Here is a 19,041-nt window from a genome sequence, read left to right on the forward strand (position 1 = left end):
GGTATTCAAGGAGCGTGTGTGGACGAGGCATTGTGGGACATGGTTTAATGGGCATGGTGGTGTTGGGTTGATGGTTGGACTTGATGATCTTACAGGTCTTTTCCAACCTTAGTGATTCTGTGATCCCTACAGCAGACAGATTAAAATAGTCTGCGGTCTTGCAGTTTGAAAGAATCAATGTGTAACAGCAGTGTTTAAGGCAATCGATGACTGTGTGCATAGAGATGCAAGACTGGCAGTCCCAAGAACATACAGGGCATGAGCTAAATAAAACATCTTATTTTAAAATCAAAACTGGTTAAAATGGGAAGTGGAGGGCAGGGATGTAGGAAGAAATCAGGATACAAAGAAAACTATAAGTATGGGCTGCCACCAAACTCTCACAGCTGAGGCTCATCTGGGGCTTGCTGAGAGAGGGTTTGCTGTGGTGCAGCAGAGGAACTACTTAAAGATGAAACAAACGGGCAAAATGTAATATATTTAACTTTCCCAAGACACTGTCTTTATAGGGTGGCATAAAGAAAAAGAAATGGAAACCATTTGTAAGCTATTTTTCTAACAGCTGTCGATTGACATACAAGGCTCCAGCTGCCCCTTGGTGGACAAAAAAGATACAGCAACCACGAATTTGGAAAGAAGATAAATTTCTGATGCTGCACTAACTGTAGCAGAGTGCTGGACGTGCTGCCAGACAGTGTGCAATTAAATTGCCAGTAAAACAGTAAATTTGAAAAAGCCTTCCAAGCAAGAAGCTTTTGTACAAGAGCTGAATCACTAACCCATACGCTGAATCTGGATATTTGCCTCTTCCAAAACACTCCCTTTCAAAAATGCAGTGAAAACTACAAAAACAGGAGAAGGGTCTTCTCCATGAGGTGCTCATCCCTGCTCTGTGGTGGTTTGGATACATCACTGGGATTCAGTTTGAGGCAAAGCACCTAAGATACTCAGCTTCTACTTTTATCTGGAACAGAATTTCACATTTGTTGAACTTGTAACCTTTTTTTTCCCCCAAATTGTAGCTAAAAGCCAGAAAGTTCTGCTTTATTTCATATTTTGCTTGTCTGGTGCTATGGGGAAGAACTGAATTCAAATCCAGATGCTTTTTAGTCATGGAGAAGATGGTTCAGTACAAAATGTGGAGTACAGCCAACCTCAGTCTACCTCCTTCCCCTTTCCCTCGCTTTCCCATCTCCTCAAAATGTGTATCCAAGAGGGGAGCGACGAAGAATACATCCTGACAAACCCTAAGTGGATGTTCTTCTTGACGATTTCCTGGCAGATACAAACTATACTGCTTCTGCAAGGAGCAGACAGCAGATGCTCACTGCATAGTTTGGGCAAGCCCTGAACCCGTTCTTACTGAGGCACTGCTGCACCGCAATGTGCATTTTCTTTGCACAGCTATGCATGTACTCAGACAGGGCCCTGATCCAGCAACCAAATGGACAGGAGTGGAGCTTTTCAGCTTCACAGTTTTCAGGAAGGCCTGATGCCTTTTACAGACACACCTGCTGTAGTTGACTGGAGAAGGAGGCCAATACTAAGATGATTTCTTCAGTTGCTCTCCCCCAAAACTATTGAAGACGAGGAAGGGACAGCATGGTCTATATTTCTGAGGAGTCAGGGTTGGAACCTGCCATGACCCTCTTTTTTTGAAATGAGGTGCAAGTGACTTAATATATCCATTTATTTCTGCATTTGCAAAACATCACAAGGTACTGAGACCTTATTTTGTTAATGCATGTGAAGAGCTTTGAAGATCGGACTAAAAAAGCTGATTATAGGACAGAGACCTATAATAAAAGACCTATTATATATCCCCTGCTTTCTGGGGTTTCTAATTCCAGCATGAATATGCTTTGTGCTAAAATACCCTAAAAAGTCTCTGTCCTTTTCATGTGTGTGACCTACACATTTGCAAATGTGGTCTCCATCACTGACAGTTTTGTGTATGGCAGAAGTGCACAGTGCAACCAAAGACTGCACTAAAAGTATGAGAGGAAAATGATGCTCTCAAAATGTCACAGCCAAAGAAAACACCAGGGTGGGTTTGCTGTTATTTTTTAAAAAGAGGCTTCCTAAGTAATTACAGTCTATCATGTGGATTAGCAGTTGTTATTATGAACAAAATTGGTAGTGGTGTGCCGTAACATATCCTAATGCATTGGTTGATTTCATATAGAATAAGGAATCATTTAAAACTGTAATTACATTTTTGAAAAACATAATTATGGCCTAATGGCTTTTTAAAACCTTAATGTAAGTGACACACATTCCTCATACGACACAACTGCAATATTTATATCAGCCCCACCAAGACAGTCTTTATCTGATTTAAAACAAAATAGAAGGTATTCAACTTAACAAAGGCAGGAAGCCTGATGGGTTGATTCATTAGTTAAAATGCAAAGTAGCAACACAGAGTGGAATGGGTCCTTTCTCAGGTGCTGAGAGAATCCATACAGGCAGGCACAGCCTCTGAACAGTGAAATCACCTGGCTCAACCACACACCTATAGGTCACGCACAAGGTGTAAGCTGCAGAGCTTTTAAGAGTATCACATGCACTAGACACATAAAGGAGGAAAGATCCCTAAAATAAAGCCTTCAATAGAAGATTCTTCAGAAAACAAACGGTAAGAAAGCAGGTGCTTCTAGAGGAGAGTTTCCAAAACTGTGTTAAAAATCTAAGAGAAATCAACAGAAACAGTTTTTAAACTCTTTGGCTCTACAGGAAGTGACAATTCTCTATCTAGACAGAAAGATGTGGCACCTCAATAAATATTGTTGAAAGCTTCTTCCGCATTCAGTTTTTAAGGACTTACACCCATAATTAGCATTCCTGACTTTTTTGAAAGCAGCAGACTTGTCCAAATTCTGGGCGTCCTCATCCAAAATTGTAAGTCACCAGAGACTACAGAAAATAACAACTGTAACGGAGTGGCCATGCTCAGAACAGTGTGTGCAGTATGGACAGACAGGAGTGTAAATGGTGGGCAACAGGGTGGAAAGACAGCTTAGTCATTTATTCATCTTACAGGGTTTATAAAATGGCTGCAATTTTCAGTGAGGTCCCTTAAAGCAATCTTAATACAATTGCAATACCTAAATCTTTACAGTGAAATCTAACTCCACTAATATCAATTGACAAATCACAAAAATAAAAGGACTTCAAGAGAATAAAAAGTTTGTTTGCTCAGTTTAAAGTTGCCACAGAAGATACCAGACCATGACTCTTTCATGCTATGTATTCTTGCATTTATGGGATTGTCTGGACCCCATCACTGCCATTTCAACGTATCTGAGATTGTACAGAGATGCTAGAGGCTGCTCCTTCAACATTCAGCACACAGAAAAATGTAGCTGGTATTTGTGTTCATGTCAGCTTTGTATCATAAAAACAAAAAAAGGGGGGGGGAATGGAGGAAAAGAGCAGTAGGAAAAAAAAAAGATTAATTAGGAAGGGAAACAACAGCATAAAAATTTCCATTGTGGAACCTGTGTAGAGTGAATTCAGATAAAGCAAAACTCCATTTAAGCTATTATTTGACTCCCAGTGTATTAGCAAAGTAGAATGAAAATCTGTATCATTTCACTGCATTACAAGATAGAAAACCATAATTTCGATTCCTACCCGCTTCAGTAGAAGTAAATTAATAATAGAGATAGCACCAAATACCCTAGCAAGTTCATCACTTTGGTCTATCCACATGCATGTGAAAAGTATCAAAGATTAATGATGCACAAACGATCTTTCTTCTGTGTATACAGAGTGCATCTGTAAAGGACAGACTTTTTCAAGTACTAATGACAATATGTGCGGATCTCTGCACGTACGCTCTGCTTGTATCCTTTGAAAATGTGTCCTATACTGAATTTGGTCAGCAAAATAAGTAAGAGACTGACTTCACTATACCAGGGTTCCACAAAAACACATTTCTCACCTAGCCTAGTAATCATTTAAATGGTAGGAAAAAAAATCCCCACCATCCTCCCCCCTTCAAAAACCTCCCAGCAAGTTAAGCCTTTATTTCATCAAAATTTAAAAACAAAAAATAATCCTCCTACTCACACTGGAGAAGCTTTATATCTATTAGGAGCTCCAGAGTCAGAAGAATCACCACCAATACTACACAGGCTACCAGGAAACTGTTGAGACTTGCACTGAGCAAAAATACCTGCCACACAGCTGCTCGTCTCCCACAGCAAGGTTTTAGCCAGTTAGATCTAAGGAAATAAAATTAAGAGGAAAAACAAGAAAAGAAAAGAAGAAGTGAAAAAGGAAGAGAGCTAAAGAGCAGCAACCTCAAAATTACAAGTTCTGCTGTTATGGATACACTCAGCAATAACGTACAAGGACTTTGTAAAACTTACTTTTACTGGTTCCTTTACCAAGCAAAAAACTTCACAGAACATGTCACCCTGGGAATCTTGTGTGTCTCTCCAACCCTCTAGACCGTACCAGTGTTCAAGTGCCTTCCAATGCACTGAGTAACACAACCCTAATTATCATACATACTTTTCTACTTTCTTCCTATCTTCGTATTTTTCATGTGTTTTGATTTTGACATACATGCTGCATTCACTTATCTGTGAGTACTAAGGCATAGCAGGACTCTGCTATTAGGTTAGAAGCTAATGAGATGTTTTTTAAGAATTTCTCTGCTATTGAATTTTACGGTCATGCACCTTTATCCCTGTTCTAGTATGAGACAAATCAGACAAGAGCTGCCAAATTTTGTTTGCAACAATTAGTCCATGACATCATGGAAAAGAGCAATAGGAACCTGGAAAACGCTGAAGAATAAGCTCAGTGACTCCACGGCTACACCTATACTAGCAAACATACACCGCCTGGCAAAGTGTCAAGCCACTGGCCAAGGCTGTCCAGCTTGTCTATTTGCCTAACTCTCACCAATCTGTTTGTGGACCAGGCCAAAAAGGACTTTCCCAGAGTTTGGGGTAGCACAGTTTTGGGGACAGCATACGTCAGGGACTGCTCCCAACCCTAGTTTAGATGAGGTCACCTTGTTTTGGAGGAAAAAGAAGGTTTAGGCAAGATGAAGGGAGCTGTGAGGAGGCTACAAGGACCAGAACTCTGGAAGGAAGTTGACAAATCGGTAAATGTTGCACTAGTATTGTGCTAATGAAGATACACATTTTCAAGTGGGTTGTTAAAAAAAAAAAATCATTTTTTTTCTTTTGAAAATATTTGTGATAGGAATAACAGTAGCATGGACCTCAGAAGCATAAAGCCCATCCTGATACTTTTTTTCCTCCTAAAATCCCCCCATAGTTTCACTTTGATATGGCGTTGTATCATTTCTCATCATAGTGTTTTGTAATGTTCTTGTATTGGCCCACCTCTGAAAGTTCTGACGCTTGCCTGACACACTTCATATTTTCAAAGCACTGTAAATACACATTAGCTAATAAAGAGCTGACACGATTTATTAACTAGGGTTTAAAAAGCTGCAAGCATACAGAAGTGTGGTGCAGTAACCGAACTGTCTGAACTAAAATACCAATACACAGAAATCAATGGTATACAAGATATGATGATACTGATCAATTCCAAATAAACAGCTCTAGACTCAATAACTCGTGTTACAATCAAACACTCGAAAAGACATTGCAAAACACACCCACACTTAAAACTGAGGGAGAAAATGATGCTAAGCAGTGCTTAGAGACTTGACACTTTCAAGCAGCTTCTCAGAATTAAGCATATCAACTAAATACTTGTACTCAGATTGCCTGATTACCTGACCGCAGAAGACCTCCTCAACTGACTCTTAAAACTTCAGAGAAGATTTGACAAGTGTTACTATCGGGAATTTGCCCTTGGTTTAACTTTGTTATGGTTCTAGCCTGAATACAGAATACACCAGATTTTACATAGGTAGTTTTAAAACATAAGGAAAAAAAGGCATTGGGATAGGGCCTTTTTGAAAACTTGATCTTTTAATGGATTTTATTTTACATCATCTCAAAACAGGATAACTTGTCTCTATTGCAACTGTTATTTTGGGTTTTTTTAGATCTTTCTACAAATAATGCTAGGGAATGGCCCCGTTTAAATAGAACAGTTTTTAGTTCTGTTGTCTCCCTATATTTATATTCCCTTTTCCAAAAAGACCCATTTTGCCAGCATTTTAATATTGCAGTGAAGCTTTTCTTCTTTCCTATTCTCAGAATGATCAGTAGAGGGCCTACCTACATTCCTTTAAAAGCTCTGCGTAGTCGAGATTTTCAAGTATACCAAATGTACCAGTAAGAATAAATCAACTGTGATACTAAGCACTCATTACATGTAGCCACAATAATCATTATTCAAGCTAATCATTACTTATAGAATGCTAAAGAATGTGGAATTAGTCTGTCTGTGCAGTACTAATATTCCACTGATTCCAAAAAGCTTCTGGATGAAACTCAGTTTCCAACTGGAAAAGCAATCAACTTAAGAGGTCAAGTGCAGATCATCTGCATGTTTACCCCTATATATCACTCATAAAATATATAAATTGATTTCAAAGACACAAAAGTGTTTGAAATTTAAGCGCTGAAAAACCACCTCCAGTTTCATATCTTTATTACACCAAGGTGCATTTGTTCAACACTTGTCCTGTGAATAGACAGTGACTGGCATCGTCACATCACTGCCCAGCACACCTCTTCCCAGACCTCCTCCAAGTCCTCCGAATCCATTGACATTAACAATCATGTTGTACTCTAACAAGAGCACTGGATGGTTTCTTTCCTGGGTGCTGCTTAGCTAGCTCATTCCCGCCTACTTCTATACTCCTGTATAGTAGAGCCCTGATCTTGCCTTGGATGGTTGGGTTTCGGTGTTTCTTTACTTCTTATCTCTTGTAAAGGATGGACATAAATAATAAAAGGAACTATAACCCAACTAAAAGTATATTTTAGATAAACCTGTTGACATGCTAACCCCACTGACTCCTAATGCACAAATCTCCCCACCTCTTTCAACCTTGTAACCTGTCTTAGTAGAGTAGTATCTCTCCCTGCTGATGTGTAAGGGCTCATCCACTCAACAGATGAGAAATCTGGTATTTGAGAAAAACAAATCCCTGCCAGAATTAATGCGGGTTTAAACTTACCTTCCAAATCCTGGCTATTTCCCCTGCAATACTGCAAAGCTACACAAAGTTTAAAGCTCAGATTAGAAACTCAGCTACACAGACCTTTAAAAAAAAGTTAACTTACATAGCTCAAATTTATGAAGAGATTACATGCTAACCATATACAGAAGTAAAACACTTTTCCCTCACTCCAGACTGAAAAAAAAGTAAAAAAAAAAGGTGCCCTATTTTGTTCAGAGAACAAGTACAACTTCTTTTGGTTTCCTGACTGTGTTGTCTGTGGATGCCATGCACTATATGGATACAAGTACAACTTAGCACAACTTTACTGTGTGACTACAAACAGGTTCATTAGGTACCTCAGTTACTCCGTCTCTACAACAGGAATATTATTTACCTTTCTTACAATGCCTGGATGAAGTCAATAAATGTACCAGCATGGGAATTTCTTGACTGATGGTGATACAGGGCTGTAAAGTTTTGTTATGAGACATTAAAATATATTTAGTGGAATTTTACCAGGGGTAATTCTTTTTAAAGATACTTTCACACATGGCTTTGTGGAAAACCAATCTGTCATCATCACTGGTAGTTTTATTAATAAACAGCTTGGAAAAAAGAACATAAGGCAAAACTGGGAAAGGTTTAACATATTTATTTGGTAAGGAACCACTACAAACAATTTGTTCAAGCTGTTAACAGCTGTCACTGTTTCTATTTTCTGGTCTTGCAAACAAATACCCCAAAACCTGCATTATACCTTACCCTGTCTTTTTTTTTTCTTTTGGCTAAACAGCAAGTGTTTGCATCTCACAAGATGGCTATGATCAGAAAACAGAAGGATGGATGAGATCCAAATCACTATCTGAAGGAGCAGAAAGGCCACGGTCAGGAAGTGACAGGACACAGAAAGGCGAAGTAACAATACAAAATCTGGCCGAGACAAACAGACAGCAGAGCCTCACGGCAGGCTACAGGTAGCAGCTGGAGGCCTTGAGCAACTCCAAGGAACAGATAGAGCTCTGCAACCCTTTCCTGGACTTCTCCTACAAGCTTAGTTTAACTACAGAAGTTTAACTATTGAGCGCACCCTCATCCTTTTTTTCCCCCTAAAAGTTTTACTATTTCGAATCCCACGACATTTCTCAGAGGACGGCTGCAAAACTCTGTTGCTCAAATGGTAAGAAAAATTCCCCCACTTTTCTGCTTAAACTCACACGTGGCCAGTTTATGTGCATCTGCTCTTCTGCCAATATTGTTCTTTAGCTTGATTAGTTCTTTTCCCTTGCTGGCATTTTGTCCATGATACATTTATACATAGCAATGGCATCCACTCATGTAATTTAATTAAAGCCCATGCTTTTTGTAAAACAGACACTCAGTTTCTAAAACTGTCCTAGTAGCCCCTTCTGCATGTGAACACAGACAAGTAGAGCAGTACATAACATTCTGGAATAGGTTTAATTACATGACTGCTTCCCAGCTCTATCTGAAGTACTTTATGATTTATAAGATCATTTGTGCCTTCTTTATAGGTATATATCCCACCATTTGCTCACAGTCATCCTGTGATTATCTGGTATATTACTCCTCTCATTAGAAAATTGCTTATTAGGCTTTTCCTTTTTATGCTAAGGTCTTTAGCGAGATATTAACATCATGCTCAAAAGCAACCTTTAAGAAACATAACAGCCATAGTAGGTCAGAACAAAGGCTTGGTATCCTGTCTCCAATAGTGGCCATGAGCAGATGTGTCAAGATGAATACGAATACAGCAAACGTATACTACTTCTCCTTAAAATTCTCCCAGCATCCAACTATTTTCAACTTGGTGACTTCCTGAGACAGATGTGGTTTCTCGGATTCTTAGTAACCTTCAATGAATTTCTCTTCCACAAACTTGTCCAACCTCCCCTTAAGGCTAGATTGGCTATTAGCAGCCACACATCCTTTCGAAAGTAGTTCCACACACCTACTGCCCTCTGTGCAAAGAGCAACCTCTTTTTGCTTCTTTTGAACTGGGCCTGAGTCTATTAACGTACCCTAGCAACCGTACTGGGAGGTGTGGGGCGATGTCAAACCTTATTTTGATCTCTCTGTGTTACACATTCTGTAATGTCAAGAAAAATCTCATGTCAGCTTTCTCTTTTCCAGATTGAAGAGTCCTAGCTTACATAGTAACCTCCAATGGGAGTCGTATCGCATCTTTGATCACTGTTTTCCTTTGATTCTTTTCCAGTTCTTTTGTATCTACCATATCCTTTTTGACAGGGACCAGAACTACACTCATTTTCCAGACATGGGCAAAGCTTACATATATAGAAAGGCACAACAACAGCCTCTCTTGTACTCTCTACTCCTTTTCCTAATGAATCCTAACATGTGATTTGCTTTTAGACTTCTGCTCAGCATTTAGCTGACCTTTTCATGGGTTCTCCTTCCAGACTAATATTCCTCTTTTCCACATATCTCCTTTATCCTATTGCCTATCCATCTTTCCAATTTTTGCACCAAGCCATATTTTCTCCAACTTAGGCAATTAATTCCAGTGTTAAGCCAGATAAATTAGACCCATGTCATTTCCACTCTCCAGTAAAGAGCTTTGCAAACAGTGGTCTGTGGGCTACAACTACTACACTTCTACCCACAAAAAGTACCTGGGAAAAGCAAGTTCTGTTGGAAAATACAGAAAGATCTACGAATCAAAAAAGTCTGAAAATCACTGAGCTAGAAAATTAATTCTTTTTTTTCCACTTATAGTAGCACTCCCTCTACCAATTGGTGTTACTGATAAAAGACATTAGAGGGACACACTCAAAGGATTTAGGTACTAGGATAAACACAGTAATGAGCTATTCTAGAAAACAACAAAGATAAACACATAAAAGGATCTGTACAGAGAAGAAGTTTCTAAATCACTGAACATCCCTGTAACATAGCCCAAAATTTCATGTATTCTCCAGCGAAGAGCTGGTCACCTCACAGGTTCTGTTGTACTGAATGCTCATTTTCTGCTGCAGTGCAGGTCTTAGTTTTGGACCAGAGCACAGAAAGTAGCAGTGATGTAGTACTGCACAAAGAACAAATCAGCACTACAGTCTCATTCACTGTATTTTGCTGTTAAGATTTTGTACCATTTTTTCTGGATTCAGACTGTGGCTGGCAACCAAAAATAAATTAAAAGTCACTTTTGTAAATACAAGGAGCTTGCTCACTACATGAAATAGTTCTGCCCTCCAAAACCTTCACATTTTGTCTCGAGCTTGGTCCTCGTTATTCACCATGTATCAACATCATGTGCTCCAGGATCTGCATGACGTACACAGAACATTTCAGAAAAGGGACCTTTTTTTGATTATGCTGCCAGATTAAGATAAGAAAAGCAGAAAATAAGAGAAATGTGAGAACTTGGTCCATTTGAGTTCTTTTAGTTAAAGCACACCTTTAAGCTTTGTAGAAAATGAAAGTAAAACACCTCAAAGAGGTCAAAATAAAAACTGGAAGATTAATACGAAAGCCAGAAATAATGGCATCTACTTAGTGCAATACAGAAGACAGACTGAAGCAACAGACACCCTTTTCTCCCAGGATGGGTGAATACATTCACCAGTGAAGGCTTGCAACCAATTTAAAATGAAAAGCTCATGACTATTTCCTGTGTTAACTTCTGAATCTCTATACATCTCTGTTCTCTGTTCAGTTTTGGTTTCCCTTCCTTTTTATCTCTCTTTCCCTTCCTATAGTTCTCTTTTTTCAGATATTCCTACTGTTTAATGCACTTTCTAGCTGTGACCAAACAAATCTAAGGCTATGAACAGATGATCATAAATGATTAAATTACAATGGCATGACTATTTACAGCTAATGTCAAGTGAGTCACATTAACTGTATCAACTCCCAACCTTTACAGCTGTTGATGTAAAACACAGTGTTTGAAAGCACCTTCATGTTTCAAATTTGTTTAACATAAAAATTCAAGAGCTGCAATCTGAAAAAAATACAACAAATAATTTAAAGTTGGTGTATCTCTCTCCCCTTGCTTCCCACCCCCATTAAGCACAGATCTTTATTGAGAGACAGGCTCACTGCCTAACTGCATATTCACAAAAAAAAAAATACAGCCTGTTGTGCAACTGTCTGTAAATTCTTTTATAATTTATTGTGAATGATACCTCCTAATTGGAACTTAAGGAAAATACAGGAAGGAGGCCTCTTCCCTGTCCCTGCTTCTCTTTAGCACACATGTACCACTTTCCACATGTTGTCAATTTTCCAACTATTCCCCGTCATTTTTATGGGTCATTGATGCAAAAATAGAAGAGAGAAAGTATTTTTTGGAAAACAGAATACTTGATTGGAAAAAAGAAATTAAGAGTGGCACTTAAAGCTAACGTTAACATTTAAAAATTTCCTTAGCTTTCTGCATGATTAGTCTTCTTAAAGAAACGTTTGCAAATTGTTTTCATGCAAACCGAGTTCGATGCTGAGACAGCCTCTCCAATGAACTCACAGACACAGAGAAAATCAGCTACTTTGCTGCTACTTTTTGTACACAAGTATCACCTAATCTGTTTTACAGATATGTTAGAAGTGTACACCACATGTTCTCCTTGGCAACCAAGGCACATTTTTTGAGTGAGTTTATTTCTCATAGACATGTCTCCAGCCTATGCCTCAATCATTTCTGCCATGTCTGAGCATGGAGTACAGTGCACAGCAGCGATATGTGATTCTAACAAGTTAACTGCAGGGCAGATCAGTGGGACTAATAAATAATAAACATCACACTCATATTGGTTCTGAGAACCAAGCTACTATTTCTTCACAGTGCTACAAGGGGTGGAAGAGATACACCTTTATAAATAAGAGATTGCTATAGTCACATAAAACTCAAAATGTTTTAGTTAAATATTGTTGGCATTTATCAGAAAATTTCCTTTTTCTGAAGCGTAAGACCCATAGCTCTATTAACACCAGGCACATCAGCCTCACTTCAGCTAGGAAGCAAGCCAGATGCCGGAATCCCTCCCATCCCACATGCAGAGACAACAGACACCTTACTCCTCTTCAGTGCAAAGGCGGCGATGCCAGCCCACCCACACGATTCATAATGAGTGAGAATATTTGCAGTGCAGATTCCATCCAACTTAACCAACTTCCATCATGTTAATCTTTGTACTTTCCCTGTTGGAGAAGTCTACAGAGGGAAAAGAATTTTTGCTCAACCCGCATTAGAAGACAACCCATTTTGTGTTTTGTTTGAGTGTTTCTGAGATAATGGAAAGGTTTTTCTTGCCTGATTACCCTTTCACTACTTACAGGTGTACTTCAGGGACAGGCTTAATGCACTGCCTAATCTGCAGTCCTCTCTTTGCTGCTTAGCATAGGGATCAGCATTGTAAGCTAAGTTTCTGACAAAACCAGCTCAAACTGTCCACAAAATTCCTTCAACAACACTGACAGATGCGAATTGACTGCCCTGAGCATTTGATATGATAGAGCAAAGACCCAACAAACTGCACAAAATTTTTATTCCCATATCTTTAAAGCCACGGGAATGTCAGTTTACATATGGTCTATCTAATAAAAGACAGACCATAATTTTCCTTTCTTTTTGCTTTTCCTTTTCTTTTTTTCATTTCATTTCTTGTAGGAGGGCTAGCTAGTCTGATGCCATTTGAGAGTTTCCAGGCACACAAAGAGGGCCAAGCTATGACCCACCTATTCCTGGTTGCCTATTAATATTGGGTTTACTGAGAGAAACATTCAGACGAAGCAAAAAGCTCCCCTAGTTAGCAACCAGGTTAAATTTGCACTTGTGCTTGAACCCTGAACACCTTCTGGCCTCAAAGAAGGAAAGTTAGAGGAAAGCCTTGGGGTGCACACAACCAAACCATTAAGTCAGAAGACTCCTTTATTGCCCACTCATTCATCTCTAGTCTGATATCTCTCTTGTTGCTTTGCGCATGGAAATAGAGACGTACTAGTGATGAAGTGTGACAACGCACATCAGGAACCAGGGATTGTGGACAATTATGTTGAAAACCGCAAGGTCGTAGACAAATGTTACAACAATCCAGCATTTTCCAAGGACAGGGATGTGCCAAGGCCTTCCTGCTGCAAAGCCTTCCAGTTAGAACAACTACAACTTGCCTAGATCAGCTACAGATCTAGAACAACAGAGCCATACAGAATATATGCAGGTCATACAGGTTGGCACCTTCCCTGAAATTCTCAGGGAAAAGTATACAGAAGGTAACACTTGGAGTCTGCAGACTGCCAGGGAGGGGAAGATGAGTCCTACATCACCTTTTAGTACTCTCTGGCATTAGCAGTATCTTCTGGTATCTCCACCTGCAACCTGTATAGCAGCACTGGGGAAACAGCTTCACAGTTATGAATATGGATGCTGGCAGAAACTACAGGACTTAGACATTTTCTGCCACCCCCTGTGCTGCCCTTCCCATATCACTCTCTTCATACATGAGGGAGATGTAGCTGTCAGTTTCTGGACCAAACCGATCTGAGCCACCCCATCTCCTTCTTACTCAGGTGGAAGCCAGTCACATCCAACAAGGCCATGAGAAAGAAATTACACCACATTCATAAACCCAGACATATTCCCAACCAAGCCATGAGGTGGTATGGGGACAGTATTTTACTTTTGCTGCTGAGCTTCTTGAGCTCAGCTCTGCTCCTAAATTTCACAGGGCATCAGTTGCGATCAGTGCTTCTGAAAGGAAGAAGCTGCCATTCCCACAAGGCAGATGCAGTCCTGGGACTCAGCTGAACACACTCAGCCAAAATGCATCGAGACACACAAACTAAAGCTCTGAATTTTCTTCAGAAAATCCACTCTACAGCTGGGAGGTCTGGATGGCACCTGCTTATTTCCGTTCAGACTGATAAAGCCACAAAAGAAGTCTGTGTGAAGGAAGAGATCTCTGCTGAGGAAAAGAATGACAAGTCTATTTCCATGCTTAAGACTGCAAAGCTGCTCAAATCGTTACAATGAGAGATCTGTGCACTTTGGCACAGTGAAGAATTGAGTTTCAGATCATAAAAATCTATAAAAATGCATATTTGAACTAAACTGGTATTTACTCAGCACCAAAATAGCCTGAGGGTTACACCTGCATACTCAAATTAATTTTCAAGTGCCTCTTTTGCTATGCAGGGTATTTTATGTTACAGTTGTACCATACTTATATAACCTACTTGAAATGTATTTCCCCTTGTTTGGAGTAACAACTTTCTGGAGATGTCTCATAAAGTCCAATTTGGAAAGAAATTAAAGGCAAGAGCCTTCCCCACATACTGCTTCCTGACTACCATACAGAATACCTGCTGAGCAGAGATCAAGCAGGTCTCTACTGATTCCTGAGCACAGGTTAAAACACATTCAGCTGTTCATAAATGAAGGCTTATATAAAGCCTTTTAATGTCTTCATCAATGAGAGCTCTATACGACTTGCTGTTAAGTGCTTTTAGATGGATCTTATCGACAGTGGAGTATATGTACGTTCAGTGCAACACACAGTGGAACAGTAATCACAGAATCAGAGGGGCTAGGCACAAGCGCTCACCTAGTCTGTCCTAAGGGATGTTAAACTATAGTGTTATCATCCCTGACAAATGTGTCGTCTTAAAGACATCTAGCAATTACAACTCTATTCCTGTCCTCCCCATACACACCAGTAGTCTACCCCAGCACTTCGCTACCTTCATTATTCTCTTCTTTGCTGCAATTCAAGCTTTTTACTTCTTGTCCTAAACATCATGGAGATCAATAACAGACTGTTCTCTTCCTCACTGAGGTCTCTTACAAGCTCTGCTCTTCATGTGAAACACAAACAGTTATTTCAATCAGTACTCCATGGTAGTTTTTCTGAGCCTGTAATCATTCTCACTGCCTTCCCTCTGGATTCTCTCCAGCTGACCCAAATATTTCATAAAAAATTTAGTATAGCAGTCCACCTACAGCCACTTCAAGCCTGAACCAGGCATAAGGACAACTTCTAATGTCCTGTAGGACAACAACGCTACATAATCTGACACTGGGTTATGTTTGGGCAAATGTTATGAACTGATTAAGATCTTTTATTCCAATAAAACTGGAACAGTCATCCTATGAAAACAGGAGTAATACACATATACGTTATCAAAGACAATGTTCTCACATAAGCAAACAATGCAATTCAAATTATTCTGTGATAAGGACACAACCTGTCCAGGAATCAGCAGTACTAAGTCACTATCTCTCAGTCAGGAGATGTACAACTATGTAGAAGAATCACAGTAGCCAACCCTCTGTTATCCTGAAACACCTTTCACAAAGAGCTTTCATCAGGCCATTCTGCTTGTCTGATGGGCTAGGTGCTTGGTCTAGTTTTCCCTGACAGAAGGCTTCCAGACCGTAGTCAAATAGCAGCTATGAACCACTTAAAATTATAAAGAGACCCAAACCAGCACAGATTAGTAATATTAGAAAAAGTCACTTCCATCCTGTGACAATAGTTTTAAAAAGAGTGTGAGGACAACTGGCTGCATTTCTGCAGCTCAAGGTTTTCTTTTTTACAGGCCATGAAATTCCTATAACCTAAAACTATAAAACAAAATTCTGTCCTTTGTACTTACCCTTCTCTTTGGTACTCCTCATCCAAATTTGACAAAAGCTGGGACCCAGCCACAGAGAGATCAAGTGCAGCTAAAGGTAGATCTCGATAAGCAAAATTAACAAGCTGTACAGGAGCAATGCTTTTGGTCTCTTCTTCCACTTGCTGTGAAATTATCTCAACTTCTGAAACACCACCTTCTATTGTAGGCCTGAAAATATAATAACCAAAATAAAAAAACCTCTCTCTCTCTCCACACACATATACATATAAACAGATATAAATAAATAAGCAAGAAGTAAAAATAAGTTAGAGACAAGAACATCACAAAATCCTAAAAAGACAGCAACTGAAAAGGCCTTTGCAAGGTCATTGAGGGAGGTGTCCTCATTGAGCAAACAGACCAAATCTCTCCAAACTTGTCTTTCGTAGATCCCACCAAAATCAACAGAAGCCTCACAGACCAAGAACAGCATTTCACTCTGCTGAATCTGCTTCAAAAGCACTAAATATAAATGGATGTGTTATAAACAAACAAATACGGAAACAATGCATGAACCCAAAACCAAAATATTTGTGCAAAACAGAAAGAAGACATGTAACTACGCCAACTAAAAACTCACTGCTTTGTAAGTTAGATAAGTGAGCAATGAATAGCTAAGCTTATTAATCTTTATATACAAATCAACTGTTAATTAATGGATACAGTTTGACCTCTCTTCCACTGTGAGTCAATACTGAAATAGTTTTGATGGATGGCAACTTTGTTTCATTCAACTAGAAAGGATCATTCTGTTACACATCATTTCAAAATAATTCTGAAAGGAGAACAAGCATTCAGAAGAATTATGGACTCCTCTATACAGATTATCTTAACTATCCTTATGTACAGCCTCTAAATCTGAACACATATTCTTCTACCAGCCCGCTAACATTAATGGGAACTCCATGAAGGTAAAACCAGACTCTGGTTTTACCTGCACGTCTTCCACATTTATAACAAGACACTACTTATCTAGAAACTCAAACGTTGTCAGTTAGCATATTACCCAGCGCATGCAAAGGATGACTTCATTGTAGGAGAGAGCTTGCACATGTCAAACCCCAGCAGGGACTGATCCTCCACAGTACCCAGTGAAAGCTGCTTGCTCCATTTGATTCAGAGTAGGTGCAAGCATAAACTTCTCCAGCTTTCATCCCGGGGAGCTAGCTAACTTCTGAAGAAATCTCAGGCTACCTGTCAGAGGTTTTCAACAGCAGTTTTGAAGATACTCTTTTTCCTTAGGGATACAGTTAAAAAGTGTGTAGCACCCAACTTCGCTCTGTTGTTTGACTGCAAAAGTTGCATTGGTGATTCTGTTTTAAAGAAGTTTATTAAAGTCTTCCAGCTATTCAAGCAACCTGAATATCAGTTCATTTTTTTCCAGAAAAGTATGAATAATTTAGAAGAGTTCTTAACTCATATATCTTGTAAGTCTAAGGATGTGAGTGAAGGAACTAAAATTCTATGTGAAAGAAATAGAGAAAGATTCTGTTGGTCAGAGCCTCACCATTAGACTAACCCTTTTGGATGGAAGACATTATTCCTAAATTAAGAGGAGCTAACTGCTGCCAGCATTACACAAGAAAGTAATTTTTAAAATCGGAAAATGTTGTTAAATCTCAAGTATTTGGCAAGGAAAGGCTATGCCTGAAAGGAGAGGTAAAAGGAAGCATTATTTGAACAACCTGAAAGCTTATTTTATTTTATTCTTTGTCTAACTCATAATGGAAAGCAATGAGATTCTTTAATTTCCAACAGAACTGTATTCCTCTGTAAACAATCTGAAATCAGAAGCCCAGAGGGAGGAGCTAAATTTAGCAAGAATTTTCTTTCTTTGATTTTCACCTTTACTGCCATCCTGTGGACATTCACCTTTAGAAGTCCAAGCTAGTTCAGTTTTGCATAAAAGAGCATACAATGATCCAATTTCCAGTATTATAAAGGAAAAAAGAAATGGGTTGGTGCAGCCTTCCCTCTCCCAACAGTATTTACCCTCTGTATTCTTAGACAGACTAAGTGACAGACATTGTCTGATTTGACTGAAAAGAAAAACAAGCTAACTAACAGACTAGTATTGGCAAACAGCTTGAGACAGGTTTGGTGGCAGGAAAGAAAAAAGGCAAACGGATCTGAACATAATATGACATACTAGTTTTCAGCCACTAGCTGTTAGTAACACATCAGACATGCTTACAGCATTCATGTTTTTTCTGCTAATTCACACTCTTCATGCAACTCACCAAATCCTACTACTTTCTCAAAATACCAACTTTTCCCTCCAGTAATACTGATCGAACCCTCTTGATGTCACGTCATTCTCCTACAGGTAGGAACCTGTTCCCTTCTATCTTAAGTTATAACTACCCTCACATGGTACTTACTGAGGATTGGTCATGTTGGAGGATGCAACCGAATCAGCAGTGGTTCCAGTATTTAACTAATTCCAACTGCTCTGCACAGAAGTTCTAGCCTTCCAAGATTAGGTCTCTGTGAGAAGCAAAACAAAGTTATCTAAAACACAGTTGAAAGAACTCCAAAGGGCTGTACTGATGTTCGTTGTCATGTTGCGAGTTTGTCTAATAATTCTATTTCCCCCATGATGCTTCTTCAACGTGGCTTTATTCCAGGTTAATTCATCCATATTATGGAAGCTCTAAAGTTACAGTGCATTTACTTATATGCATGGACACCTGCTCACATACATACTTCCACAAGAGCAAAGCTCTTGCTTTAAACCCCTAGACTGTTGAAAAAGTTAACCACGATCAGAGCGGGGAGTGGATTTTCAAAGAAAGCTCATGGCTTCAGGAGTGCAAATTCTACTGGAAGCCAACCGATTTTACAAAGTACATAAATTGTAAAAAAAATAATAATGAGATAGGCATTAGCTTTCTCAAAGTTTGGGGTTTTGTTCTCCCTTTTTCAATTTGAACTGTGCTCCTGACTCCCTTTGCTAACTTTAGAAAGTCTCTTCCAAGAATCAATTCATGTTTTCAAACATTCTGGATGGGTGGTTATCAAGATGGTATTTTGATGAACAAAACCCACTAACACATTTGGAAAAGGCACTGCATTTGCTAGTGGCAAAATCTCCATCTGTGTTGTACCTGGACCAATGGATGGCAACCAGAATGGAAGAGGGCAAGCTTGTGAGAATGAAACCTACTGATACACAGGTTTTGGTAGCTGGAAAAATATAAACTGGAGAATACCATATAAGAAACAAAAATTCTTAGAAAAAGATATCATGAGAGACTGTCAAGATTATATGCCAA

The 19,041-nt window shown here is 39.2% G+C and overlaps 1 protein-coding gene across 1 annotated transcript in view; it reads right to left on the reverse strand.

Moving 5' to 3' along the window:
• TMEM266 (transmembrane protein 266) overlaps positions 1–18,161 on the reverse strand; it is a 65,643-nt gene extending 47,482 nt beyond the window's left edge. The window contains 3 exon segments of the mRNA XM_059823591.1: positions 4,075–4,229; positions 15,746–15,934; positions 18,148–18,161. Coding sequence (XP_059679574.1) covers positions 4,075–4,229; positions 15,746–15,934; positions 18,148–18,161 — 358 coding nt within the window.
• Between the last annotated feature and the right edge of the window lie 880 nt (positions 18,162–19,041).

This window comes from Gavia stellata, chromosome 13 (genome assembly GCF_030936135.1).
Source record: "Gavia stellata isolate bGavSte3 chromosome 13, bGavSte3.hap2, whole genome shotgun sequence".
Classification (NCBI taxonomy): Eukaryota; Metazoa; Chordata; class Aves; order Gaviiformes; family Gaviidae; genus Gavia; species Gavia stellata.